Source organism: Rhopilema esculentum, chromosome 9 (assembly GCF_057945365.1).
Source record: "Rhopilema esculentum isolate cy_ngs chromosome 9, ASM5794536v1, whole genome shotgun sequence".
Lineage (NCBI taxonomy): Eukaryota > Metazoa > Cnidaria > Scyphozoa > Rhizostomeae > Rhizostomatidae > Rhopilema > Rhopilema esculentum.
The window spans coordinates 7595203-7623132 of record NC_142823.1 but is presented as its reverse complement, the minus strand read 5'-3'; the positions used below and the strand labels follow the sequence as shown (position 1 = coordinate 7623132).

The following is a 27930-nucleotide window of genomic DNA, read 5'->3' as shown; positions in this document are numbered from 1 at the left end:
AGAACAATCCAGCCTCAGATTTCATCAAACTAACAAAAAAAATTTGGAAGGGGTATATCAAGGTAACTTTGGGAAACTTATTGGACCAAGTACTAGCTCTTCATTTGAGGATTCCGATTTTGAATTTCGATGTCGTGCACGCCTTTTTAAAATATCCACCGCAGATTATACCCATTCCTGTCGCATTTGTCATTACAATTCAATGATTCTCAATGAAAATATAAAGAGTAAAGAAATGAGTCAAAATGTTTTCCCATGTAATAAGTATGCCTCTATATTGGTTCATTTGAATAACAAATTACTGCAGACTTATCCTTTCAATTGGCAATCTAGATGTAAATATAGAGAAGTAAAGTTAATTCTTCAATGATAGCGCCCCTTCCTCAGAAATTGTGTCAACCCATGTCAACCCTCCAAACAGACCTGGGCATTTTACGGCCCGCGGGCAAGAGTAATTTCCCATTTTACCTACACCAGAATCGTATATACTTATATAAACATTCATGCAATACCTATATCTTTCTGACAATCAGTAGCAGCGGAAATAAAGAATAAATTATAACTTTCTGCATGTTGAGAAAATGGATATTTCACATAATAGAGTTAACGTTTGTCTGGCCCTCCAATATAGTTGTGGCTTCTCAAGTAAATATTTTCTGGCTACCCCCTGCAAACAAGCTTTCTTGTTCTATCGATGAAATTTCAACCCGGTGAAAATTTCAACACAATGACAGAACTAGAAAAATTCATGGAAGAGTTTTCCGCTTTCCAAAACAGCTTGGCCTTTTTGAAATAATCATACAGAAAATGTTTTTTTTGTTAGCAGGTAGCTTTAGGTGTGAGCTGAAAACAACTATCATCAAAACAGAAAGACAAACAGAGTCTAAATTTGGTAATTGATGAGAAAGGAGACAATGTAAGAAAACTCTTTCAATGGCTGAATTTTATTACATCATTTATTCATAGCTTGGGAATTCGAACAGTACATCTTTGCCTGTTAGCTTCTTGTACACTGCAGCAAAGGTGTCAATCTAAAACAAAAAATCATTGTTTCAGGATGTACCAAATTTTGAAAACACAATTTAAACCTTTCTACTTTTATATTCTTACAAAGAAACTTTTTTGATTGATTTATATTGAATTCTACAAAGATAACACAAATAGAATCATTTTACAACTGCTATATACTTCTCAATCTCTTGACATTCGTTTATAACAAAACACTGATTGAAAAAAGGGTTACTGTTCACAATGAACTGTAAGTGAAATGGGCTATCATTTAGTTTTCAAGCTATTTGGATGGGCACTGATTTTCGGCTGTGTCTCTTTTGACTTTGTTTGTCCTCATAAAGAAACACAGGAGAGTGTCACCTTGTCCGAAAAATTGCTTATTCGATCTTCATATTTTTAACTTCAACATGGGTGATTATTAAAAGCATTTGTTAGGCAGATGGGCCCTTATTTGTACAGAGGGCTTACTTGAGACTTTGGTACATAATTTGTTTTTGACAGTATCTCTAACTTAAAAATTATTGAACTGCTGTACATAGATATTCCCTAATCAACAAATATGAAACAAACAAGGAAAATACCTTGTGTTCAACGTTCGTCTGCTGGCTTTTGTCAAGGTGACTAGAAAATACAAAAAACAATTTTGAAACAGTGAAAAAATCATCAAAACATTATTTTTCAGTCTCAAAACAGAAGGATTCAAATTCCAATAAAGACACACATTTCTGGTTGGAAGCATATAACCATCCACAATGAAAAATACTGAGAGGAATAAAAGGTTAGGGCCATCAAAATCTACTTTCACATTTCCCTGTGCACTTGTCAGTCACAATCAACCTTATAGCAAACTTGTACAACATTTTAGATGGAACTCATTAATTTGGGGGGGGGGGGAGAGGTGTTTTAAGAATTAATCCTTTTCAGTTGCAAATGTGACCATGATAAAAATCATAGTAAATATTGCCAAAGTATAGGGACTCATCAACCATTACTATTTCCAGGGCAAAGGCTCATTTGATTAAGCAGTGGCCTTCTGTTATAATTCTATATCAGGTTTCACTGGCAAATAAGTCAGGATCTAGTGTTATCATCGTGTGTAGATTTTGCTTCAGTTGCATGTCAGTCATCAAATGCATTTGCATAAGACTGGGGCGACAATTCAATCATCATTAGCAGTAGGCTTTGAAGGAGTTGGGCCATCAATTAAAATATTATGAAATGAAAATAACATTTACATCAATTCACACAATAGACAAGCTACAACGACTTCAAAGACAGAGACAAGACAAAAGCAGCCTAAACAATACTGTAACAAAAACTTTTACAACTTACACTTTGGTCATTCTAGAACCATCAAGCTTTATTCTGATTCTTTTGCCAACAATTTCACTTGGGTAAACGAGATCATCCAGGATATTATCGTGAACTGAAGTCAGGGTTCGGCTGCATGAAAAATAAGAATTGGATTGATTGCAATTTAAACAAACAAAGAAGCCCTCTTGTATATGAAGGCATATATCTAGCTTGAAGCTTGATTTTGTAGCAGCAAAATTTTAATATGCATATATGTGAAGAACAGAGAAGCATCAGATAATAATAGTCAATCATCATCTATTTAAATAAGACTGGGGCGACATACTAATCATCACCTGCAAATCTGTTCTTAGCACATGTATATGTGTTTATATTTAACAGAACCTGCATAGGCATTCAGAATGACAATCATTTAAAATTTTGTTGATTACAAACAAGAACCTGGTACCTTCTTGGTCTCATTTGTTTCTGGTTTCTAGTCTTTCTTGTTGGTCGTGGAAGAATTCTCCTCTAAAACATTACAAGATAAAGAGTTTGATGAAAAATGATATAAATTTAATACACATATATACAAAAAGTGAAAGAGGTTACAGGAAAATACATTCTTCCCTCTACAGTACATTTCCTTATACTAAAACTCACATTTTTTACAGAAAGATTTTGTATCTCATGTAACTAGTTCTGATGAATATCATTTATGGCATTTCAAAATGGCAATGTCACTAACAAAAACAACTGCAGAGCAAAGAAACTTCTGTTTCCAATAAACTATACACTGATGAAAATAGATTTGCAATATATATTTTGCTATAATACGGTTTACAAGATACCAGTTTACTGTGCTGATATCACAAGATACCAGTTTCCTCAAGGGTCAGCAAAACTTTGCAGTCCTTGCCTACACTGGATATAAGGGGTTGAACTATCAACAATATCCCAAATTGTGATCCAAACTTAGGTTGGCAGAAGATTCCAAACCTGTATGTATTATTTAGAATGTGCTTCAGTTGCATGTCAGTCATCAAATGCATTTGCATAAGACTGGGGCGACAATTCAGTCATCATTAGCAACAGGCCTTCAAAGGGATATGTGTGTTTTTGCCAGGGAGAAGGTATGAATAAGATAAATACTCAGAGAAGAGAAAACAAACCAGGTTTTGTGTGGTAGAGTTACCTACCACACACCTGTAGTAGATAACTTGTGTCTCACCTGAGCAACAACAACAATATGTTTTCCTGAAAATTTCTTTTCAAGCTCTCTCACCAAGCGTACCTTGATAAAAAGAATGTAAATATCAAACAAGGTTTAGTTACTGTAAATCCCCGAATTCTCCCCCCCCTCAAATAAGCCCCCACTGCTACCGTATATTCTCGAATTGGACCCCTCAATTTGATGGTTTTGCCATCTGAGGTTGCCTATGGCGTTTTAGAGAATTACCACGACAAATTTGTACTTTTGGTAGTAATTAATTAAATGCTCATAAAGAAATTCCTACTAAAATAAACAAGGTCTTTTAATAATGTCTTTTTATTGTCTACAATAATTTTATAAGCCCCCCTCCCTCGTATAAGCCCTCCCCTCAAATAAGCCCCCATCCAAAAATATCAAAAATAAATGAGCCCCCAGGAGGGCTAATTCGAGGGTTTACGGTATGTCGAATTACAAAGTGGGTATGATTTGAAACATGAAAATAACAGATGTATGGACTCATTGTCTTCAGTTTTCTCATCCCATATCAAGTTGCGCATTTTTTAGGATGGTATTCTCACTAGAATTAATGATGGCAAGATTTTCTTCCGAACAAAGTTGACATGCTTCAGATATAAGAATGATTCACTTCATTTTAACAGTTGCCTCATGATTAATCACTAAATATATGAATGGCAATACTCAAAATGGCAACTTAGAACTGTCCTGTTCTATACGTGTGTACAGCCTATATAGCACTTTATGACTAGCCAGAAAACAGTGATGATATTTTCATATTAGTTTTCTCATTTTTAAACTTTTTTTAAAATACTAAAGGGCTGGGTCCTGGCTCTCTAATAATGTCAAAAGCATGGTATATATTGTCTTAAATGAACAAACACAATAGATGAATTGTGGAAAGGATTGAAAGGGCTTTAATCAATCTATTAGACTCTGGCTATTCAACAATAAAATAAAATGGAAATTAATCAGCATTTTGATGGTGTACCAGGTGTCAGGGTATGAGAATAACAACCAGCCAGAGAAATATTGGCTTACATATATATCAATGAAATAAAGCTCAGTTCATCATCAACAATCTTCAGTTCTTTTGTCATATTTCAGTGAAACAATAAATTTCTAAATCATCCCTGAATGGACCTGGAAATCTTCAGAATGCACATATATATATATATCTTATTATATAACTTTTTTATTGTAGCAGCAAAATTTTAATATGCATATATGTGAAGAACAGAGAAGCATCAGATAACATAAGTCAATCATCATCTATTTAAATAAGACTGGGGCGACATACTAATCATCACCTGCAAATCTGTTCTTAACACATGTATACATTCTTAGCATCTGTATATACTTTTTTATTCAACAGAACCTGCATAGGCATTCCGATTGACAATCATTTAAAATTCTGTTAATTACAAACAAGAACCTTGTACCTTCTTGGTTTCGTTTGTTCCTCACATCAATTTTCGAATGACATAATTTACTCAAAGAATATCTTCCCTTAACTTAAAAGAACTTCATCTTTAACAAACAGATTATCAATTGACAAAGCCCTTCAAAGACATCAAAACAACTGACAATTTGAAACAAACCTGGATTTGTTGGAAGTTTCTCAACTGAGGGACTGGAACAAACAGGATGATGGCCTTTCTTCCTGCAACATCTAATTCCTGAAATTGACAAAACAAATGAACGAGAAATAAAATTAAAGAATAACTTAAGATTTACAAGAACTGAAATGAAATGAATAGGAATGGCAATAACATCACCTATTCAAAAACAAAACATTTAATGAGGATACCAAAGGGTCACTTGAGTTTTGCAGATAGTGGCTTTCAGGTTATTTTTGGTGCAGAGCTGCAAAATCAATCATCCTATCCGCAGATTGCAGATACCGACTGCTTTCCGTGGAATGAAAAAATGGATGACCAATCCCTTTACAAAATTGTGCATTAGTAACCTGTAAGCCTTAAAACAAACCAAGACATAAAACATTCCGCAAAGGTCCAAACACAACAGCCACAACAACAACAGAAAAAATAAAAGTTTTCATACAAAATGGCAATCTGCTTGTGGGAATAGGGAAAAATTGTGGAATTGCATACCCCTAGTGACCCCCTAAAATAGCCTCATGTTTCAGATAACTGCCAACATTAATCATTGTGATGATGGACTCAAATTTAATTCCAAAACATGAAATATATATATAATGAAGTTTTCTAATGAAGTGTCTGCATAAGTTTCAACAATGAGATCACAGTGCAGACCACATTGAGCGACAAATACAAGAACTATATTGCATGTCTCTTTGTCTGTAATACAATCAGGGTGTAAACAGGGAGTTTAACATGCATTAATGCAATTGAAAAGGAATTCCAACAGTAACTAAGAAATATGATATATACTTAGGAAATGATAAAAAAGAAAATTTGAAAAACCAAAAGAGACTTTCCATGAAGCTACTTTTAGTCACAACATATCTTAACTTTTGAAAACATAAAATTTGAAAATATTTAATTCAAATTCTGACCACACAAGTTTCTTGTAGCAAATACATCCAAGCAACACGCAAAATTACCTTTTTTTTACATTGAAGCAGACAGAGAAGCAACTTAGAAGCATCATGTTCTATACACCAAAATTGAGTACTTTATGACTTAATTACCTTTTACATACAAACAAACAAACAAACAAACAGTAATTTCAAACATTTAAAAAGTTTATACAAAGTTTTATGAAAATATAACTCTGTGATAATACAATAAAGGAGCATCAGCTTTTTTAATGAGGTGTTACCTTTGCCCCACTGATGTAGAGTTCTCTGAGGTCGGCTTTGAGGTCTGAGTTCATTTCAAGCTCGAAAATTGCCTGAAAGTAAAAAACTTTCCAATTATCTTTGTTTGAATCAAAAGGTTTTTATACTTCCACGAAGCAAAGCTTGCATATTCATATATTCTGCAAAACACGCACACAAGTAAACACATATATATATATATATATATATAGTAATCATTTTTACATATGTGTTCAAATATTTAACAAACTAGAATCATTGTTCCACTATGTGTGAAAAAAACCCCAAAACTAGATTTGGCTTTTTGAAGTAAAACAAAAGTGAAAATATTTGCAACACCATCATAGCAAGACCATGAATGGGTCAAGCTACTTGGAAGATGCAACATTGTTCTAGCATGTTACTTATCCAGCAAGCCATGACTTTAAAAGTTTAAGACTTGCAGTGATTAAGCATGCATATATTCTGTGGTTCAGAAACAAAGTAAGATTATATAGAGAAAGAATAATAATATAGGTATAATACATACTAACATTCTACAGATTGAGCCAAACAGAATTTATGACTGCCTTGGTTACGGTGAAATCACCAGGGCAGGCTTTAAGAATGCTTTTCTCATTTCATAGAGTAATTTGGTTCAGTGAAATGAACTGGGTTGCTGATGCAACAAACTGGAGTTTGATTCTAGAGCATTGCAATACAACTAGCCTTGTGAAATTATTCTTAAATATTGTCCCTGGATAACTTCGCATTTCACTAATCAGAACATTTCCTTACTTTAATAAGCATGTATGTTACAATTCCAACTGTATAAATGACACAATTATAAGAATTCTAGGTTTACAAACATGAAGGGTAAAATACAATCAACCGGTTGCCTAGGACAAAGTAAAGGAACAAAACAATAATCAGGTTCAGTGCCTTTTATTGCCCAGGTGCTTTCTGAGAAGTGATCAGTTTGTAATTTGTTCATTTGAATGAATTCTTCAAATTTACAGAAACAGCACAAATTAACCAAATTTTGTATGACATCTGCCAATCTGATACTGGTTCAATAATAACATGTTGGCCATGAAAAGAGAGGTCCAATTTTCCAAACCGTGAAAACGTTTTCATGTAAAACAAATAAAGGTTCAAAAATATTCCAAGATCCTTTAATTTGAAGAACATAGAAGCCAAAAACCGAAATCAAACTGCCTTTTTAAATATCTATCAATGCTACTTCTGGCTAGTAAACAAGAAGAGCTGGTTTTACATTTTCAACTATCAAATGCACTGGCAAAAATAACCTACCAAATTCATTTAGCAAAACTTCAATCGCTAAAGCGAAATAAAATTGTTGCAAATAGTTTACACATGGGGCAAAATTTACATGCATAAACTACGCATGTGAATCAGTATTATTGCTGGCTTAGGCCCATGATGACATTCATTTTCTAGTCTAGTTTGTAGACAGGCAAGCAAATAAGACACATCAAAGATAAGCCATTCAAAGATCTTACCTGGGACATGGACAGTTCGAACTCATCGGGCTGAGCGCCATCTCCTTTTCGTATTTTTGCACTGGCAGTGAACATGATGCTTCACCTGAATATAACGAAGGAAATGGGTCGGTAATTTCATTTCTTATACAAGTCATCGAACATTTATCTTTAGAGAATCTGATAAATTGAGGATTTAGGTCTATTTTCGTGAAAACTGTAACAATAAAATTGCAGGAAAAAGCAGCAAATTTTTGTTCAATAATAGATAGTAAAGTGCCTTTTACCTTTCAGGCTACTTTCAAGTGCATCGGATGGAAAGGCCTGTTCGTGGGAACCGCGCTCCGAAGGGACTGGATCCAAGCACTCCGCAACAACAACACATGAGATATTGACATGACTGCGCAACAAGAGAAGCTTGGGAATGCTTTGGAGGAAAAGCAGTCGAAAAATTATGAATTATTTGGATAGTTGCTTTTCCATGTGACAAAGAAATTAGTTGAAAGTCAAGAATAGAGTCAAGGACTCGTACCCATTTGGTAAGGTATCATACATCTCAACTTATTGAGCCATTAATTTGAAAAGAATATCAATCAACTTCCTCCAACACTCTAAAAAAGAAACAAATGCAAAAGAGAGGCAGAGAACTACTTGAAGCTCTGTGTATTTCAAAGTGCTTTGCGAAATATTCGTGTGTGTACACCGTGACATCATACTTCCTTTGTTAGAGAAATTTGGTGGCCTTGTGAAGCATAAGATAGAACGAACTAAATCATGTGACATTTGGATTTGATATTTTTCTTTCTAAATGGTCAAAGAGTTCAAGAATATTGTTTAGCAATGTGTATTTGAATAGCTTGAATAACAATATTGCATTATTGTCCTCACCATTCTTTATTACATCACTTTTATCTTAAGGCCTGGCCAAATGAATCAAATATTCGTAAAACATTACACAACACTGTTTTATCAACATTGTTGGACAATGATTTATGACCTGGCCAAACGAATCAAACAAATTGTCAAAACACTTGTGGTGGACAAGTGCTGCAGAACAGTGCTAACTTACTGCGCTTGCATGATTAAAACTAATGTTTTAAAGAGTGGCCAAAGGAATGCAACATTGTTGATCAAACACGAGAACAAAAGAGATGTTTTAGGACATGTTTGATGGAAATCAAATTTCCTAAAACATCAAAAAACATTATAAAATATCATAGACAAGGTGGCCAAATGAATAAAACATGTTTTAACCAACAATGTTGGATGCTGTTTTATGCTGATGTTGTATTCACTTGGCTTTAGCTAATCTTCAGGGAATGGTTGTCGGAGTTAACAAGGATTGTGTGCATACTCATCAAAGTTCTTGACTCAAGCATCATTTTCTTCTCAATTCAACAGACTTTGAAGTTTGAAATTTTTTGGACTAAAGAAGGTCAACATCAACAGAAAATCCTGAAAATTCTTATTCCATTTTGAAATTATTCCATTACCACCCTGAAGAGGGCTAGGGCCATTTGAAATTTTGGAAAACCACTCCCTGTTCAGCCACTCTCTGGAAAACCAATTTTTGGAAAACCACAGCCAGCCACAATGCTAGGATTGCTAATACCTTCCGCCCACTCTTCCTACAAAACTGGGTAATGACCCATTTTAAAGGGTGCAGTGAGTTCTTTCAGAAAATATTCCCTAGTCTAATGTTCTACCCTCACACTTGACCAAAAGTACCCTTCTGGACCACAAGACTCTCCTAAAAATCTGAAAGCATTGATGATGATTGCTTTGTTAAAATTGATGTAGGAGTACATGGCCAGATCTTATTGAGGATTTGTGTCAGTTGTTTGACATGGTGGCTATGTCAGATAATCAGATTGTTTGAAGATGGCACATAATAGCTGGAACATAGCTCACTGAAACACTTTTCAACCGAAGCTCTTCAGAGTATAAACTTTGGGTATATGACCAAAAGTAGTTTGAATCAAAAGTAATATGAGATGAAGAGTGACACCAGAACAAATGATTTTGATTTGTGTAGACAGAAAGAGTTCGTTTTCTGCCTTGGACCCTTCAGCTAGGGGAGATGTTAGCCTTTGCTGGTTGGTAAAAAACCAAAGAACTTATCAAATACATCCTTTTTCCTCTCTCTTTCCTTTGATCCAAACCTGGGTACAAATTTTAGCAATTTTAGGTCATAATCATGCGTTTGTGGTCTAAAGAATATATGGGACAAAAAGTGCTTCAGAATGCTATATTTCCACTATCTTCAAAGATTGTCGTACCAGAAACTTATTTGATTATCAGATCAACAATCCATGAATGTAGCTGTGTTAGTAATACTGGATGCTGACCTAGATTAAAATATTAATTGTCAACCCTTTGAAGCATTTTGCTACTTTGAAGATGTTGTGATGGACAGAGGTTTTGACCAGGGCTTAGTGCTATGAAAAGAGCACAGGGGACATTGACAAAACGTTTTAAAAAATTAATAGCGAAAAATTAAAAAGGTTAAAGGGCCTCTCCAGCCAAAAAAAAAAAATTTTTATTGACTGAAAAGTTAGCATCTGGTGCGTGTATTATGGCAAAGTTGTTGTTTTTGCAAAGTTTCGATTAGTTTAGAAGTTGCACCTTTCCAAAAAAAAAAAGACAAAAGCCGAATCAGTTTTGTGCCATTCTGACGTCACAGTGTGCGGCTCTCGTTCGTCATGAATTTCGTATATCTTCCACCCAGTGGTGAAGGAGTCATGGTCACGTGTTGATAACTGCATCTAAATCTACAACAGGTGCTTTTTAGGATCAAAAAATATTAAATGTTTACAATTATTCTAAGTTTGTAGGTCGGAATGTGTCCATGCTGTGTCACGACTTTGTTTTGATCACCTGTGTAGGCCCACAAAGCTACGGCTTCCTGTTCCAGCTCTTCCCTCGCGTATAATTAATCGAAATTGACACTTCAGTTGTTTTCCAGAAACGATGAACAACTAAAGGCTTCAGAACTGATATCTGAAATGCTCAAACTAAAAGCCGGTGGAACAGAACTGAGAGTACCAACAATTGCAGTGTTCAATTTGCGAATCGCCGACGTTCGATTCGGTTTGAGGCGAGACTAACGAAATACACTGTGACATCAAAATTGCGTCACAGTGTCACCAAACCGAAAAATTTTTGTCAGTTAATTCAATTCAATTATCGAAATGCAAGAGCTTATATCTCACAAACTGTAAAAAAAACGAAAAACAAATAACGAATTCGTGATCAGCAGGTTCAACTCCTTTAGATTAGCCAATAAAATGCAATTGCAAATTTTGGCTGGAGAGGCCCTTTAATGTGCTTTTAATCGCCATACTTTTTTGCTTAAAATTGTAGCATAATTGCCAGACTTTTTATTTGTTCATGGTAATAAATGTTATCCTATCAGTTAGTCTGGGGCATAACGTTGCAAAATGTTTGGATATCAAAAGTGCAATGCAATTTGTCTTTTAACTTGATTCCAGCCTCTGAGTTGAAAAACTTGCACTCACTTGCAGTTACAGGGCAGTTTAAGGGTCTGAACTTGTAAACAAACCCCTTCATTCTAACTGCAAGAAGTACTAGGTGCATATTATAAGCCAAAATTCAAAATATTTTGTTGTAATCTAATTTGCTCTTGGACTGCTAGATTTATGATATAATTGGATTCGTAGGATGATGACATCATCATTCAAACCTTGGGAAGCTGGGTCAAATGAACGACAAAATCCGCATAGCTACAACAGCAGACCATCAGTCAGGATCCCACCTGGTGTAGCAAGATCAAATGAGAAAATGAACAGGACAGATTCACCACCACCAATTCCCTCAAGGCAAAGAAATGATGAGAACAGGTTTTCTAATCAAATGTATGGCTCATATTATGGAAATTCAAGTTATGGAATGTATGGTGGTGTTGGAGGTATGAGGGAATGTTTTTTCTGAAATTCATTTAATCTTCAACTTTCAGTGCTCCTTAAAGTAAGGGCTTTTTGAGGAGAGGTAATTTGTTAACTTCAAAGTTTAAATTTTTGCTTATAATTATAAATATTGTAAGATGTTTTCATTTAAACATTATAGCTAGTCTCTTCAGTCCAAATTAGATAAAGAGTTTTAATAAACCGGAAAGGGTTTTTATTGGCCTATTCAGAAAATGTAGGTAGACAGTGGGCAGGCAGAATCTACAAGTTGCTGCGACTACAAAAAATAATTTACAGCAAAAGAGTTTGCCTGCTTAAAACTTAAACAGCGATTCGAAATACCTTAAAATTAAGATTGTTATTGCTTTATGAGTTCTAAGATTGTTATCCATCATATCTTTTTCAAATCCATATCAAGTAGCTTCCTTCAAAATAATCATTTTGTTTAGTCAGGCCTCTCACTGAAAATGTTCAATCAAGCACAACAGGCTCAATGATTGTATGAGAGGTTACTTTGAGCTCAAGTGACAAGAGTGCCAGGAGCACAATAAGTTCATCTTTGGATTCCCAGTATTTGAGCAACAGTCATCTCATTGTTTGCTGTCATCATGAAAATGCCAAGGCACAACACTAAAAACAAAAATGAAAATTTTGATCATTTTGGAACTAAATTCACAAGGCCATGTATTTTGATAAATCATATAGAAACAAAAACAGAGCAAAACATGTGGAGCAATGTGAACCTAGCCCTTTAACAATCTGGTTTGGAGATCAGTAAAATTTGAGCCTGTATATTACTTTTTTTTGATAACACAGCATAGAATCAGCTTAGGGTCCCAAACTGTAGACCAAAGGGTCAATTGTTTAAGTCATTGAAATATCCAAACTTACACATCAAATGAAGGAACCACCAGCTATTTGTAAGTCTAGGCGAGAAATCATGAAGTGTGTTCACCTGGACAGGAAGGACCAGGACGTGGCCTGATAAGGATAGTTTCACAATGACCTGAAACCTACTTTCAGAAACTACCAGTCAAACAAATACAGCATGAGTGCAGCACAGTAGATTAATGATTAAGCAGTTCACTTGTTTACATAGTTTTTATGTAACCCAAGATAAAAAGGAAATGGAAAGGCAGAGAGCAATAGCCCAGATGAACTCTAGATTTAATTTCTTCTAGTGATGGGAGCTTCCCATTCACTTTTAAAACAGGTTCTTTTCAACAAGATAATGAGTTTTCAGCCAAGTATTCCCCCATTGATAGGTGCATCTTGTAACTCTCTCTTTTTGCACTGTCAAAGGGTTTCTTTGAAGTCAACAGAAAGAATTCCTAAAAATGTTGATCATCAAATGAGGCTTTCCTTTTTCAAAGAACAATGAAAGGATCATTCTTTAGTACAAAACTCCTTGAAACCCATTGATTGGATGGTTTGTCTCAATATTATCAAATATCCATCTATCTGACAATGTAATTGAATGTCCTTTTCAATTTTTTGTTTGTTTCTTTATTTACGATAGAATTATAATTCTTAGTTTAAAATGCTTATTAAAGGCATTGAGTCATGGTAAATAGGCCTTCTCTATAGGGGGTCATTTGGTTTCGGCGTGATCGCTGGTGTTTCATGTGATACTTGCATTCGTTTGACAACTTGCTATTGATGAAAATTGCTTTGTCAATCAGTACGAGGTGAGTTCATGTGACCAGTTCCAGGTCAACCAATAGCATCGCAGTCATGAAAATCATGACTCAGCGGATTTTGGCACTTAGAGTATACCCAATCCATTTTATCATGACTCAATGCTTATTAAGGCCTACAAATTGCTTTAAGAAAAATACAATTGGAAAAGCATAATTTGCAATAAAAGCCTAACTTTTGATGAAAACCATAGTACATAATCTGCAGTTGCAAGCTTGGCCTTGCTAAGCATACAAAGTAGAGAAACTTCTTGATAATTCTTTCTGTTCCACTCATTTCTCTTTGTTAATATAGATTTTATCTTGGTGAGTTTCCATTTATCTGGGAATTTTTTCTCTGGATTACTTTTCTTCATAACATATCTAATTTTTGGTTTGGTCTCAAATTCCACAACTGTTAATCTTTTTTCTAATCATGGTAGGCAGGTTTTATTATCCTGCTTATGCGATGCTTGCCACTTGCCTACTTTCCACTTTCCTTACAGTAAGAATGAGTCCTGTTTTTTCTAGATCATCAGTGATTAAGCTTCCTTCATCATCCATAAAGGACTGTTTCTATCTTTCTTGTAGCTACCTTTGCAGTCTCTTTGCTACTTTTCTATCTTTCTTGTTGCTTCCTTTGCAGTCTCTTTGCTACTTTTCAAAATCAGCACTAGAATCTTATTGCTAAATTGTTGTTTCCAGTGATATTTTTCAGCTACTGACATTATTATGTTACTCAATTTCTTTGTTCATGGTATTTTTGTTTGTTGCTTTGCCATGATGCACTTTTTCATCAATGTTAGTTGAAAGGGAAACATTGATGGTTCGCTTGTATCTGTAGCGTCAAGTTCTACTTACTGTGCTATCTGAACTGCATGATACATTGCAAGAAGAAATTTACATGGAAAGCCTTTGGTAATCAGGAAATTGCTAGTTTTTTTACAATTTTAGGAAGAGACTTTTATTGCTGTTTCAAGCTGAGGATTTAGATTTCTGTAAAAGTAAGAGATTGTCATTGTCCAGTCAAACCACGACCTTCAAGGGATGTCTTGAAACCAAATGGAGAATTCCGCTGTCAAAGCTGCACCAAGTTTTGAACAAACAATGTTATCAAAACTTATCAGTTATATAAATACTAACCAAAAATCTAGACTAACCCAAAGAAATAGCAACAAAAGGTAGTGTTATTCTAAGACCTTTTTTGGATGTTTGCCAATGGGTGTTCCTTACTTTTTAACTTTCTTATGACACATATGGTGATATCTAACTCGTCTTGTTTTCAAAGTTAATGCTGTTGACTAATAAACACTGACAGGCCTTGCACACATTAACAATGTTTTCCACCCCAAGAATTCTAACGGACACACTTAAACCAGCTTTGTTTTTCATGATAAATTTCAACCAATCAAATTAGTTTGTGCTATTAGATTGTCCAACTAGAATGCAACATACCATAACCTGATTTACTCTAAGCTTGTTTAATTTGCCAGTGTTAATAGGGTGTGAAAATACCACTCCAAAAATCCTTTTTTCTTATAGATATGTATATATATAAGAACTTTTCTAAATTTCAGCTTCTTGGGGATTCTTAATTATGAGGTTAAAAAGAATAAATTTCAGCCTCAATGTTCTTATAAAAACAGGTTCTTTTATGCGGGTTTCTACTGTACTCCTTTCTACTGTTGTTTCTACGCTGTGTTTCCACTCCAGGTTTTACGCATTTCTTAATCAAAATATGGACCTACCTAGTATTGTGAAGCATCCGTTTAATTCGCATTTAGAATTTTTTTGTAGCATAGATAGATACCAATTAGAGACAACTCTTAATGCTTGTGATGTAGTCGAAATATTTGCTCAACCTTTCTTGTTTGTTTGCTTGTCTCTTGCTGAGGCAATGTGTGGGTCATTCGTAAGTGACACTAAATGACCTTTCGTCATTTCCCTTTATGGCTGTCCCAGAGTACGGAATTTTACCATTTTTCAGATTAGGCCCTGTTCACACGATACCGGGTTCATATCGGATCGATCTTCTTTTCCATTCTGTTATGCAAAATGACGAGAGAAGACTTTCAGATGAGAATCAGAAGTCACTTTGCGATTTCCTAGCTTTTTCTTTAAATGGGAGACCTATTTCGTGGCATACATACTTGACGTTTGCATGAACAGTGCAAACTTCCCCTTGCTTGAACAATGCTATAATTGTTAAATGAGAGATCTGAACCTAAATTATGTTGGATTTTTAGTTTCTGCCATACCGCTGATCTATGTTGATCTATGTTGGCAGAAGAGCGTTCGAAGTTTATGCCATCTATAATTGCGGGAATAAGTATGTTACCTATTATAAGAAATATGTGATGTAACCAAGTATCGATGAAGGCAGATTGGTAAATACCCATTTGTGTTTTGCAGGCTATGGTTATGGCAATCAGCCTTACATGTACAATCGACCACTCGGTTATGGCCAAAGCAGCATTGCACCAAGTACATTTGCTAGGCGAGCTGAAGATTCATGCAGGCCTGCTTTTGACTCAGTGCAATCTATTGTGCAGGCCTTTGCTTCCATAGCAACAATGCTGGACTCAACCTTTTTTGCTGTACATAGCTCCTTCAGAGCCGTGCTTGGAGTCGCTGATCAGCTGTCAGGTTTGCGAGCGCACATTGCAAACACACTAGGTGCATTGACAATTTTCAGAGTTATTCAGAATATCTTTAGGAAGCTGATGAGATGGCTTAGGTTAAGGAATGGCGATATTGAAGCGGTAGAAATGGATGTTTGGGCTGAAGCAACGAAAGAGATAGCAGATAAGCAAAGGAAATCGAAATCGTGGCCGGTTGTGCTATTCTTTGCAGTTGTGCTTGGAACGCCATGGCTCATTTGGAAACTATTGCAGACAATATCAAATGATGAGAATATAGAAGAATGGATAACTGGTAGGTTTTTCAAGTCAACTATAATCAGTTATTGTCTTTATTGTAGCCTGTTGTGATTGTTGCGGTTATAATCAGTTATTGACTTCTATCAACTAAACAACCAATCAATCAGTCGCATTACAATCAATCATACCAGTCAATCAATCAATCAATCAATCAACCAGTCAATCAATCAATCAATCAATCAATCAATCAATCAATCAATCATACCAGTCAATCAATCAATCAATCAATCAATCAATCAAGTGAACAATCGTTTAATCATTGAAATCAGTCATTGCAATTGATCAATCAGTTTTACAAGTTGACAGTGCAACAATTTATTCCCGCAATTTTAGGTGGCATAAACTTTGCGATAGTTTCCTTACAGCTAACTTTTCGCTTTGTCAGCAGCACATTTTTTCTACAATCTTTGAACGCTTTTCTGCCTGTCATGAAGAGGGTTTGATCTCGCTTGTTTAGAATTCAACTTAACAAATTTGATATCCCTGCTGAGTCAGCTTGTTATACCTTTCGTCCTTTTAGCTACCAGTGGAAAAACTGATCAAAAAATACAGTTTCACCTAATGCTGCATTTTTGTTTCCATTACTTGCCATTCGATTTCGGCTTATCAAACATGGATACTTAAAACTTAACATGGCAAACCGCAATTTCATTCATATTTAGAAAACATACCCTGGTGCCACAAGAAGCTCGCAGTCCAAACAAATACTTCTAGAGTTGTTAATCAATATTGACGATATCGATAGATTTTCTTTAGATTTTACAGGGAAAAATAAATTCTTTCATAACATGTATTTACTAGTTTTAATTTCATAAACAAATTTTTTTATCCCAGGTGATGGTGAACACTTTGAAGCCGAGGCTGAGTACGATTTTGATGCTGAAAACGAGGATGAAATTTCTTTTCAAGCAGGAGATTCCCTGCGTGTTGCCCCAAAACAAAAGCAGCCTCATGTGAGAGGATGGCTATTGGCAAGTGTTGATGGGAAAGTTGCAGGGTTGGTCCCTGCTAATCACGTGAAGGTATTGCATCTGATGCACATTGTTTCTTAAGCCTTATTTAAACGAGACGAATTTTTTGTCGAATTCGAAGTTCAATTTACACTGGCAGAAATTTTAATCGGAGTTCGCTGCAAATATTTCAAAATAATATAACAACCGTTCGAAGAGTTCTGTTTTCTGAAAACTTAAAATTTTGAAGTTAATTATATATATTGCAAAAGTGAGAAAAACAGCAAAAAATGCGATACTGGGTGAAAAAAATTTATTCAAAACATCTTCGGAAGGGGGAGTTTCATCTTTCGGTAAAAGATTTACATTTACATAACCAGGAATACATTTTTTCAAATACTTTCAAATTTAGCCATCTAATCTTGCACAAACATGCAAGATGCTGTAAGTGCATCTGCATCAAACAGATCTTGCGTCTTTTATGACTGAAACTGCTGTTGAGCAGGCAAATAAGCAGACAACATGGCATCGTTTTGAAGAAATTCTTACCAATCGTTTATTGCAGACATCAGTGGCGGACACTTGGGGGGGCCGAGGGGGGGTGACCCCCAATTTAGAGGACAATGGTCTTTTGTTCTAAAACAATGGGAAATGTGACGTCATCTTATTTAAACAATAGGCTTGCCCCCCCCCAATATTTGATCAAGTGTCCGCCCCTGGCAGACATATTGATATTACGATAGAACTTTAAGCCAGTTTTCGACAATTTGAAATGTTTGAACAATAATCCAATATGAATCCACCTACATGCGTGTGCACGTGAAAAAATATAAATAATTACCAACCTTTTTCATTGACGTTGTATAGGTGAGAATGTTTGAGAAAAATAAGTTCCGGAAAGACGTAGGCCATCAGGAACCAAAATAGAAGTCACTTATCTTCAAATGCTTTAATTAACTTCTTATTACCTCTTGAATTAAATGCTCTTCTGATTGATTTAATTTACAACTCGAAAAATTTCGCAGCGAAAAGGTAGGAATGTTTTCTACTTTTTTCTAAGCGATTTATTCGCTGCGAATTCGCAGAAAATTGTCTAGTTTCTATTTCTGCGCATATGTTTCGCGCATTGGAAGTGAAAAATTCGCTTTGCACAAAAAATTCGCCTCGTGTGAATTAATCTTTAGAGAGTTAATTAAAGTAGCAATTACAGCGCAACTGTTATTTTCGTTCTTTTCGCACTGAAATATGAACAAAAGAAGTACATTAAAATCCAAGTATTTGTTACCGCAGCGTAAACCCTGTAGCCCTAAGGTTATGCTTTCAAAATTAGAGAAACTGTTTGTTATTTTTGTGCACGACGAAGGATCAAGTATAATATGCTGTTATCAACAATTTCATCGTTAGCCAATCGCGCATGCTCCACGTGTAGTCATTGCCAACGGTTAAAATGTGCCTCTGAACATATAATTCAACTAAGATTGGGTAATTTGTAATGGAATTACAAAGCTTTTTGGTTGATCACATAAAACTCTATCAAAACACAGATTACCTAGGTTTGACTGATAGAGTTGGCTAGACTTCTAATCTAGTCTAGCTAGTTTTAATTAAAATTCTTGGAGTTCATTTTATCATCACCACCGTCCTTCGATCGTAGTGGTCGGAACACTCTTATCATCTCTGCCCCAAACACTACCTTTCATCACTGCACTTCCTAGATCTCCTACACCAGTTCCTGTATCTCTAGCCAACATGTCCGTTGGCGAGATCTTACTATACCAGGTGGATGGCAAAACAAACCATGCTAAAACAAACCACGGAGTTTCAGAACGCAAAATTGCCTTAGGGAAATTATATACCCCATACATAGGCTGTACGTTTGATTTCGGAGTCCAAATGAAGCAAAAGTGTGTTGTTTATTCGCAGTTTTTCATGCATCGTTCAGTTTGTTTTTCATCTTATCAATCTATAACCTCAGTTTGATTTCTATTATTCCACTCTGATACCCTTTTTAACTGAAGCAAAACAGTGGAAATAATGATAGAATAGGAACTACATTTCAGCCTGATCCCCCTTGATTGCCTGGAATTGTAGTCATGTTTCAGTACATACCAACCTGCATAAAGAAACTATGAAACAGACTAGTTATAAAAAGATGGTATGTTATCAAAAGAAGATCATTGGAACCGCCACAGCACTGGTTGTTTGGTTTTAGCTTGCATTGAATTTCTGTTAATGAAAAAGTTGGTTGGTAAAACTTTGCAAGATCTTGTAGAAAACGGTAAATCGCTGATAAAACCTTTAAAAAACTGGTAATCTCACAGATTCTACAGAGTTAAAATAAGAAAGTGATGTACACTTACGTTCAAAAAAGTACTGCAACGCCCCCCTCCCTTACAAACTGGAAGTACTGCCCTTGTAATGTAGTTGTCAGTTTTGTAATGTAAAGTAAAATTTGAGAAATGTTTGTATCACTTTGAAATCATTTCTATGTCTTTCGAAAACACTTTCACAGATTCTAACCATTCTAAATAAGAAAGGAATTTATTTAGCAAAGTATGCTGCGTTGCTGTGTATGTATTTTCCCAAATCAGAATTTTGTCATCAGTACGTCTCTGACATTTCTCCGCAACCTAATAAATAGACACATCCCATTTGGTTATTGTCTAGGTAAACCAGGTTTATAAATATATGTCCTTATATGACTTGTTTTTAATTAGTCTCGGGTGGCAGACAGTAAGAATTTCTTTTCTCAAAAACCCAGTCTTTTACATCCTGCGATTTGAATACATATAAGATCCCTTTAGATAAATTGATGAAATTGCAGTTGTGGATGAATTGATGAAGTTACAGTTGCGGTTTAACATTTTAACATTGGCAATGTCCCCTTATCCGGGGCCATCTAAGTTCTGAGTTGTTTATTCTTTTCTACTTTTTAGATTCTTGGTCGCAAAAGGGGCTGTTCAAAAAGAAGAAGAGGGAGAACTACAAAGGAAATTCAAGGAACAAGAATCGAGGAACTTAACGAAATACGAAGTGATGAGCTAGGAGATGAAAGTATGACAACGCAGAATGGACAATTTAACGACTTATATGAAGAAACAATTTCATGACGTCAACATAAGAAATTCGATAACATTGTGAATTGAATTATGCCAAGATAATACGTCAATTTTAACGTTTAGGCCCCGTATCAATATTTTTGTATTGAAAAGATAAATGATATACAATTAGTCGTAAGGTCTGATTACAAATTTAAATTTTTACGTGTGGAATTGGCGTATAGAGTCAGTCTCACAAGGCCGACAATTTCACAGAAGCATTGAAAAGGAGTAACGTTATTGTTATGATATATTGAAATTTCGTATATTTTTCATTTTTTGAGTGGTTGCATACAAATTGTAGGTTTCTCAGTTGACTTGTTTCGTTTACCGTATTACCTCTTAAGATTTTACGCGGCGTTTATTCAAAAATACAAATTTTGGATGCGGCATTTAATAGAAGGTAGCGTTCATCAGAAGGTGACGTTTAATACAAGATTAAAGTTTGTCAAGTGAAAAATGACAAAGAAATGCGATGAAAAGATAAAAGCAGACGTCAAACAATGTTTTTTTCCCAGAAACATGTAATAAAGAAGATGTGAAAATTTCTTTAAAGTTCACAAAAGATGTATTCACGTTATGGAAATGTCAAGGAATGTCAATATCCCTGTCTCCGTCTGAGTCCTCGTCTCTATGACATAACAACATTCGTGGCTTTCGAATAGTAAGCGAATAATTTATACGTTACTTCTTGTTTGGTGTGTTTTCTAATAAACGCCTATTTTCAAGATGCGGCGTTTAAAAGAGGGCGCCGTTTATTACACGGCGGCGTTTTTTAAAAATGGTTGGCTGAAGGTGCGGCGTTTATCAGAAGGCGGCGTTCTTTAGAGGTAATACGGTAGTTATGAGCACACTGCTGCCACAACTTTTCACTTCATTTTTTTCATTTTAAAATATTGATACAGGTTATAAGTTTCATATCAAGATTTGTTTTTCAAACCGACCTGTTTAAACGAAAACACCAAACTAAGAATGAAAGAAATTAATATACCTAATTTTACAATATAGCATAATACAAAATCTATGAAAAAGAACATGCAAATGAAATTAAGATTACAACCCTTTCTATGGTTGTTCTTTGAAGATTTTCAGGGAGGGTGCCAATTTTGTTTCTCTTTCTAGACTTTTCCAGAGCTTTGCACCGCGATGAGAAAAAGTTTTTGGCCATTGTTCGTTTTCAGTAACGGAATCCTAACATCAATATCTGATGAGCGCAGAAACCATTCTCTACACAATGGCGGCTTTTTCGTTTGTATGTAGATCGATTCCAAAACTGCTAGATGAAAGGACGACCGGGCTCTGCCAATTATCCGAAACATGTCGTCATTATAGAGTTTTGCACAATCTGGGTTGTCTAAAAGGGTATATATTTTTCATCGTGTTCTTTCGGACCCTTATTCTGACCCTTATGCTCTGAGGAGTGTCAGACGAAAAAGATTTTAGTTAATATGTTGTGAAATGTTTGTATTTTAAAAAACAATTTTCAAGTTATGTACCGCCAAAAAACTGTTCACATTTTATGAATAATTTTCTCAGGGGCAAGTGAATCCAGACACCTGAGGGCAGATGGCAGTCTCTTTTCTCACAAGATTACTGATAGTTAACCAGCTAAGACACCGAATTAGCAGAGCAGCTGAAGCATCGTATGGGATGTTTGTTACAATTCTTGTAGCTCGATTTTGAATTTTTTGCAGGACTATAATTTTCGATTCACTACAGCAGCCCCGAACGGAGCAACAGTAGCTCAAATGAGGCTCAACAATTCCTCTAAACATTTTATTGAGAACGTCGGGTTAGAATACCTAATGTATGTTTGTCCCATTTTAGTTGGCTGACTATCTGAACACCTAACTACTATGTACTGGTAATCATTTCAATTCCCTGATCACCTATTGAAAAAGATGGTAGAGCATCAGGCTGGTCTTCGATCCTACGGATATTAGGACCAAGACCTATAATAAATGACCGTGTTTTCACAACGTTCACAGAAAGTTTGTTTACATGCAGCCAATTCTGTAGCTTAAAAGATTTAGGACATTTTGTAGGTCATCAATGCTCTTTGAGGAGAAAGAAATAGCCGTGTCATCAGCATACATGCTGACATGAGATTTTTGCAGAGAAAAAGGCAAGATCACTGAGGTAAATCAGGAATAAGAGTGGACCTAGACAAGAGCCTTGAGGAACTCCAAAATTTATTCCCTTCACATCAGAGAAAGTGTCACTTTATCTGCAAAATTATTTACGATTATCCAAGAATGATGTAAGCCAGTCACTCCGTACGTATTCAGTTCTTTTAGCAGGATTTCATCATCAACCGTGTCAAAGGCCTTCTTCAGGTCAATGAAAATTAGACCAGTATATTTTCCTTTATCTATATTCAAGTACCAATCATTGATGCTAGCCATAAAGGCTGTGGCAACCAAATGTAAGTGTCGAAAACCAGGCTGATGCTCATATAATAATTTATTTGCTTCCAGGTGTTCATAAAACTGATTGGAAAATCAACTTCTCAAATAGCATAGATATGAAAGGAAGAACTGATATTGGTCTGTAATTCGACCTGTCATCTCTTGCGCCACTTTTGAAAATGGGTGCAATACGCGCTATTTTCCAGTCTTCCGGAAATCTTCCCGCGAACAACGATTTATTGAAAAGATCATACAAGGAACCACCAACAACTAGCAAAGCAATCTTCAAATAGAAGCTGGCAATGCCATCGTGGCCTGAACCATGTGATGTTTTCATTCTGCTCAAAGTTGACAATAGTTTATTTATAATGATGACAGAAAAAGAGAAACTTAGAGAAGGAGTTTCGAACGGGTATTGACCAGACAAGAATGGATTTGCTTTTTTGGAAATTTTCTCGCTGAGTTTTTTCCAAATGCTGCAGAAGTACTCGTTAATTGATGATGCAATTGCTTTGTTGCCACTAACTGCTTGGCCGTCTACAGTAAGATTTGGCACAACTGAAGTGTTCGACTTTTTGTTGATAACTTGGTTGATGGTTGTTCCAAGTTTTCTTGAGGCCAACATAATTTTGTAAAATATGGCATAATTTTGTAAAATATGGCATAATTTTGTTATTTATCAGGACTAGCCCCCTCCAAACAAAAAGTTGTATCTCGGTCTTTGGTTTTAGTGGGCGTCAAAGATAGAAAAATAAGCTATACAGTTAACGTTGCGTACACTTCCCAAAGGATTCGCGTAATTCAAAAGCCAGTGATCTAAAATTTGCTACCTATATCAGACTATCCATATTTTCTTGACTCAACAACCAGATCAACTTATCACAAAGATCAAGGGATGCAGTGACGGGTTTAAAGGGGAGGGGGTGGGGGTAACAAGAGGCAGTTGAAGCAGGCAGTTCCCTCAAAGAGTTGAAGCAATTCTTGCGCCCCTTTTTTGGAAATTATGAATCCAAAAAAGGGGCGCTTCTGTAGAATGAGAATCAGATGAAGAAGGTTCTTGGACCGATAGGTTAATTTGCTTCAAGGATTACCTCAAAGGTTATGTTGTTTATTCTGAAAAGGTATCTGAAATTGTTGTATACAGCGTACTCTTGTAACCAGCTTTTGAAAATTTTTCAGCGCCCCCACCACCAACTGGCCCTCCTTCAAATTTGCTCTTGATCCGCCCCTGAAGGGATGAGATTCTGGGAAATTTTGAATAAATCATAGAATACATAGAATTTCTGGCAGTCTCGTAAACGGGACAAACTAACAAATATTGAATTGCGTTGTAGAAATGTTGTAGAATTTGATTTCGCTAGAGACTCGTTTGTATTTTAGCTTGTTTGTATTATTCGCATTTGGGTATCGATTGTCATGCTTTAAGTTTGTATTTAAGTCCTTATGTGCTTCTTTGATGCCATTGGGAATAATAGAGAAGAAGGAGTTCTGTAGTTTGGGCTTCTGCACGAAAGTGTTAGTCTCTTGACTTTTTGGGTCGGCCAGATCGGTCATACTTCGTATGCTGCTTCCACGCTGTTTTCTTCTCCCGTCTCTCCCTCCCCTCCCTCCCTTTTTGATATCAAGCGTAGTGTGTTTCTTCAAATCCTTGTTTATTCTATTGCATTAGGCTAGGTCCTGTTTACATCAAGGGATTCATTTCAAAGTTCTTGTTATTTTTTCTTTAGGAAAGTCTAGGCTCTTAATTCAGTCATGTTTTCTCTTCACCCCTCATATCTTAGGTATCTAAAGTAGGACTGGTGTATCGGATCTATGATGGGTTAAGGTTCCAGATTCTACGATATCGATGGTCTGATATACTTCTGATTTGTTTTAAAACGAATTATGATCCATGTGCCTAACATCAGATGTGAAACGGATTTACAAAAGAGACGGGAAAAAAGTGTACATGATTGCTGTGTAGCGTAAAAAAGAGAAGAAAATTAAATATTTGATGTCATCCAAAGCGACCTGTTTTATGAATGAAATTTATAGTCTTTTTGATTATATTCTTAATTACGTCATTAGAAAGTTCTTTATTACCATACAATAAATACTGGACCAAAACATTGTTTGAAAGAGTGTCAATTTGGACAACTGGTCGTAGCAATTCCGAAACTTCAGTGAGAAGATCTCATCGCTGGATGTCAAATGAAGGGCAAAGCAACAGAAAATGCTCCGCACCCTCAATGGCATTGGGCACATTCGTTGGGCACATTGGGTTAATTATATCTCTAAAATTGTGCTTGAATTTGTGAAATTGGGATAAAAGCTCGATCGAGATTTGTCTCTTCTTGCTCTTACTCGCCCAACAACATCCTGACTGCGAAGAAGGTAACTTAGCTGTTGAAGAGGTGGAATTGGTTCCTCTGTGTCAGTGGGGTGAGGTTATTTATGATCTGATAGAACAAGATAAGACGTCTACTCCATCTACGGGAACTTAGTGACTCCCAGCCAAGCTCTGCATACAGTTTTTCTCGTGATGTTCCTCTCCATGTTCCAGTTACAGCAAGAGGAGGAGAATATTGTGGCAGATTCTAACTGTTCCATTAAATTTGAAACGGTGACATTTTGACTGAACTCGCATACTTTTGGAGGAATATGATAAATAACATCCCCATGAGGCCGTATATAAAGTTTATGTGATTCATATAGGGTATTAATGGGTGAATATTTGGAGAGATGTTTTATCAAACAAATGCCCTTCCTCGTTTTAGCGATAGCAGCTTTAGTATGAGATGAAAAGGAAAGTTTTAATAGAGTCCAAGATGATATCTAGATATTGGTGTTCGTTGACTTTTCCCGCGGGTATGTTGTTAAAGAAGAGCATTGGGTGGTCTATTTCGCTTCTCTTCCTTGAAAATAGCAGTTCAAAAGCTTCCTTTTGCGGATCTTGATTAAAAGTCATCCTCCAGTCATGGGCCCACTGACCTATTAGCTGAAGGTCGTGGTTAATGTGATCAGTAGCTTCGTTTGTCTCTTCGGCAACCGTGAACAGGAACGTATCATCGGCAAAAAGTTTAACATTACATTTCAAGCCTGCAGTGAGATCATTTATATATACGAGAAAGAATAATGGTCCTAAAATAGAACCCTGGGGCACCCCAGCCAAATTATCTCCCCATTTAGAACACTGACCATTCAGAAGGGTGCGCTGTTTTCGATTCCTAAGAAAACTTTGGATGAGGGAAAGAAGTTGTCCCGAGACACCGTATCGTTTCAGTCTATGAATGAGCCCATCGTGCCATACTCTATCAAATGCCTTTGAAATGTCTAGGTACACAGAACCAACATCGAGAGGAGGATTACAGTCAAATTCCTCACAAAATTGTATGTGTTATAGAGATCAATTGGCTGACTGGGGCGGAAACCTGACTGATTGGGGTTTAGAAAATTACATGAAACAAGATGGGAGTATAAAGAATCGTACACTAATCTTTCAAGTATCTTCCCGAAAGAACCTGGAACCTTAACCTGACAGCGTGTATACAGTTTGCTGAGCAATGGGGACTCTGGGGTCAGTGGCTGCAGTAACTGATGTCTTTTGTTCTGTCGCCCTTGGTTCCTGTTCTCAAACATCCTTCTCATATGCTGACCGAACATCCAATGTGAAACGGGTTCTAATAGTTATCAGTAATTAATAGTATTTGTAGGTGTCCGTAATTGTTTCACTTAGCTGCTATATGTTATATGTTTTTTTATGTCAATGGCCACAAGGTAGTCATTGTCTTTTGTTCCCTGTGGTCCCGTCCCTGTAGTGTTGTACACTTTGTAAAGTAATTAGGAAGTTTAATAGGATGTAGACGAAAGCATGTATTGTAAAAAATTTTATATGATATAAAAAAATCTATGGTGCTTGCCAAGAACTTTAAGCTACTTGTACTTGAGTCTATTAAGCTATATCAAAGGTTAGGATTTTGTATGAGTTAAGTGAAGCAACTTGTGCCGATGCACCAACGGCCCAACATTGCTTCCTGTGATGCCGGTGCCGCACTCCCACACCCCCCACTAGCGACGGCCTTGATTGTATTTATTGTAGTTTTGGCCTACTTGTGTCATGGCATCAGATCTCCGAGATGGTCTTCAGTTCAGTTCAGTTCATTCCTTCATTTTAAATTCTACTACATACAGATACTCTACTATTAACCTACTTACAACAATTATAATAAATACACGAGACAATAAATATAGAATATAACAAAGATTTGACACTACATTAGAGGATTTGCATGAAGGGGAATTCTTAAAGACTCATTGCTAACAATGAGCCTTTGCGAGAGTGGCAAATTATCCAGGCGACAATCCAAACAATGACAGAAAACTTTACGGATTAACCATTATTGATTTCAGACTGTCTGAAAATGCATTATGGGATGTTTGCGTAGCGCAATGGCTCATTGTTAGCAATGAGTCTTTAAGGAGGAGCTCTCTCAGTAGCAAAGCTAATCGAGGAGAGAGCACCCCCTTTTAAGATAATAATTTCAGAAACTGTATGCGTAAATTATGACTGTCTATAATACACTTTCAATAATTATTTTCAAAGAAGTAGGTTTGAGCTTAGAACAAAAGACACTACCAGACGGTCACTTAGAACGAAAGACCTTTAAATATTTACAGGCATAGCCTATTCTAAAGGAAATTTGCTGCGGGAGCAACCCTTTGTTTCAGGGATGGCGCTACCGGGGGTGCTTAGGGCCCCCCAAAAAATTCATTGAGCCCCCCCGTCGGCACTTCAATTTTTAAAAAATATTAAGCAATGTCGGCACTTTCATAACTTCCACTTCATGATTTTTTTGTCATTGTTTGATTTTTTTTCTCGATTTTTTTCATTTTTTGAACTAGAATTACCACAGCAGAAATGGTGTTATATTACATCTTTGTGGGTAGTCCACTCACTGTCGGCACTCTGACATTACAGCCCCCCCCGTGCATTTCTTTTCTGGCGCCATCCCTGCTTTGTTTATATAAAGAGGAGGACAATAGCCAATTGTTTAAAACAATAGAAAGTCACTTTGGCTGGAGGGGCAATTGCCCCCTAGTTAGTATGTTAAAAAGGCCCTGTTTACTGGAATGTCATT

General features: G+C 36.0%; 2 protein-coding genes and 4 non-coding genes across 7 annotated transcripts; 1 reads left to right on the top strand and 5 right to left on the bottom strand.

The window, feature by feature from the left end:
- Positions 1-917: 917 nt before the first annotated feature.
- Positions 918-8178, bottom strand: LOC135688723 (small ribosomal subunit protein eS7). Its single transcript, XM_065205686.2, has 9 exons — positions 8104-8178; positions 7838-7922; positions 6338-6409; positions 5134-5211; positions 3536-3598; positions 2774-2835; positions 2344-2454; positions 1593-1632; positions 918-1031 (listed from the first exon to the last, which is right to left on the bottom strand). The coding sequence occupies exons 2-9, from the start codon at positions 7910-7912 to the stop codon at positions 957-959; spliced, it is 576 nt and encodes a 191-aa protein (XP_065061758.1). The 5' UTR covers positions 7913-7922; positions 8104-8178; the 3' UTR covers positions 918-956.
- On the bottom strand, positions 2117-2185 carry LOC135689305 (small nucleolar RNA U31b). The gene has a single exon (XR_010516492.2). It is a non-coding gene; the product is annotated as a small nucleolar RNA U31b (small nucleolar RNA).
- Positions 2595-2664, bottom strand: LOC135689302 (small nucleolar RNA U31b). Its single transcript, XR_010516489.1, has one exon. It is a non-coding gene; the product is annotated as a small nucleolar RNA U31b (small nucleolar RNA).
- On the bottom strand, positions 3326-3394 carry LOC135689304 (small nucleolar RNA U31b). Its single transcript, XR_010516491.2, has one exon. It is a non-coding gene; the product is annotated as a small nucleolar RNA U31b (small nucleolar RNA).
- On the bottom strand, positions 4777-4846 carry LOC135689303 (small nucleolar RNA U31b). The gene has a single exon (XR_010516490.1). It is a non-coding gene; the product is annotated as a small nucleolar RNA U31b (small nucleolar RNA).
- Positions 8179-8197: 19 nt separating the features above from the next.
- Positions 8198-20671, top strand: LOC135688719 (peroxisomal membrane protein PEX13). Of its 2 annotated transcripts, none has more exons than XM_065205681.2 (5): positions 8198-8355; positions 11497-11744; positions 15831-16352; positions 17192-17379; positions 20244-20671. In XM_065205681.2, the coding sequence occupies exons 2-5, from the start codon at positions 11498-11500 to the stop codon at positions 20415-20417; spliced, it is 1131 nt and encodes a 376-aa protein (XP_065061753.2). In that variant the 5' UTR covers positions 8198-8355; position 11497; the 3' UTR covers positions 20418-20671. The 2 variants fall into 2 exon arrangements, with proteins under 2 accessions (XP_065061753.2, XP_065061754.2); XM_065205682.2 differs by having other exon boundaries at positions 8204-8360.
- The last annotated feature ends 7259 nt before the right edge of the window (positions 20672-27930 follow it).

What these genes read in the sequence shown, in the direction of transcription:
- LOC135688723 (XM_065205686.2), bottom strand. Translation starts at nt 7,912, where the DNA reads ATGTTCACTGCCAGTGCAAAAATACGAAAAGGAGATGGCGCTCAGCCC. An exon ending in ATATTGTTGTTGTTGCTCAG is followed by an intron (nt 2,836 to 3,535) that starts GTGAGACACAAG and finishes GTAATGTTTTAG; the next exon opens with AGGAGAATTCTTCCACGACC. An exon ending in AAACAAATGAGACCAAGAAG is followed by an intron (nt 2,455 to 2,773) that starts GTACCAGGTTCT and finishes TTTTTCATGCAG; the next exon opens with CCGAACCCTGACTTCAGTTC.
- LOC135688719 (XM_065205681.2), top strand. Translation starts at nt 11,498, where the DNA reads ATGATGACATCATCATTCAAACCTTGGGAAGCTGGGTCAAATGAACGA. An exon ending in AATGTATGGTGGTGTTGGAG is followed by an intron (nt 11,745 to 15,830) that starts GTATGAGGGAAT and finishes TGTGTTTTGCAG; the next exon opens with GCTATGGTTATGGCAATCAG. An exon ending in TATAGAAGAATGGATAACTG is followed by an intron (nt 16,353 to 17,191) that starts GTAGGTTTTTCA and finishes TTTTTATCCCAG; the next exon opens with GTGATGGTGAACACTTTGAA.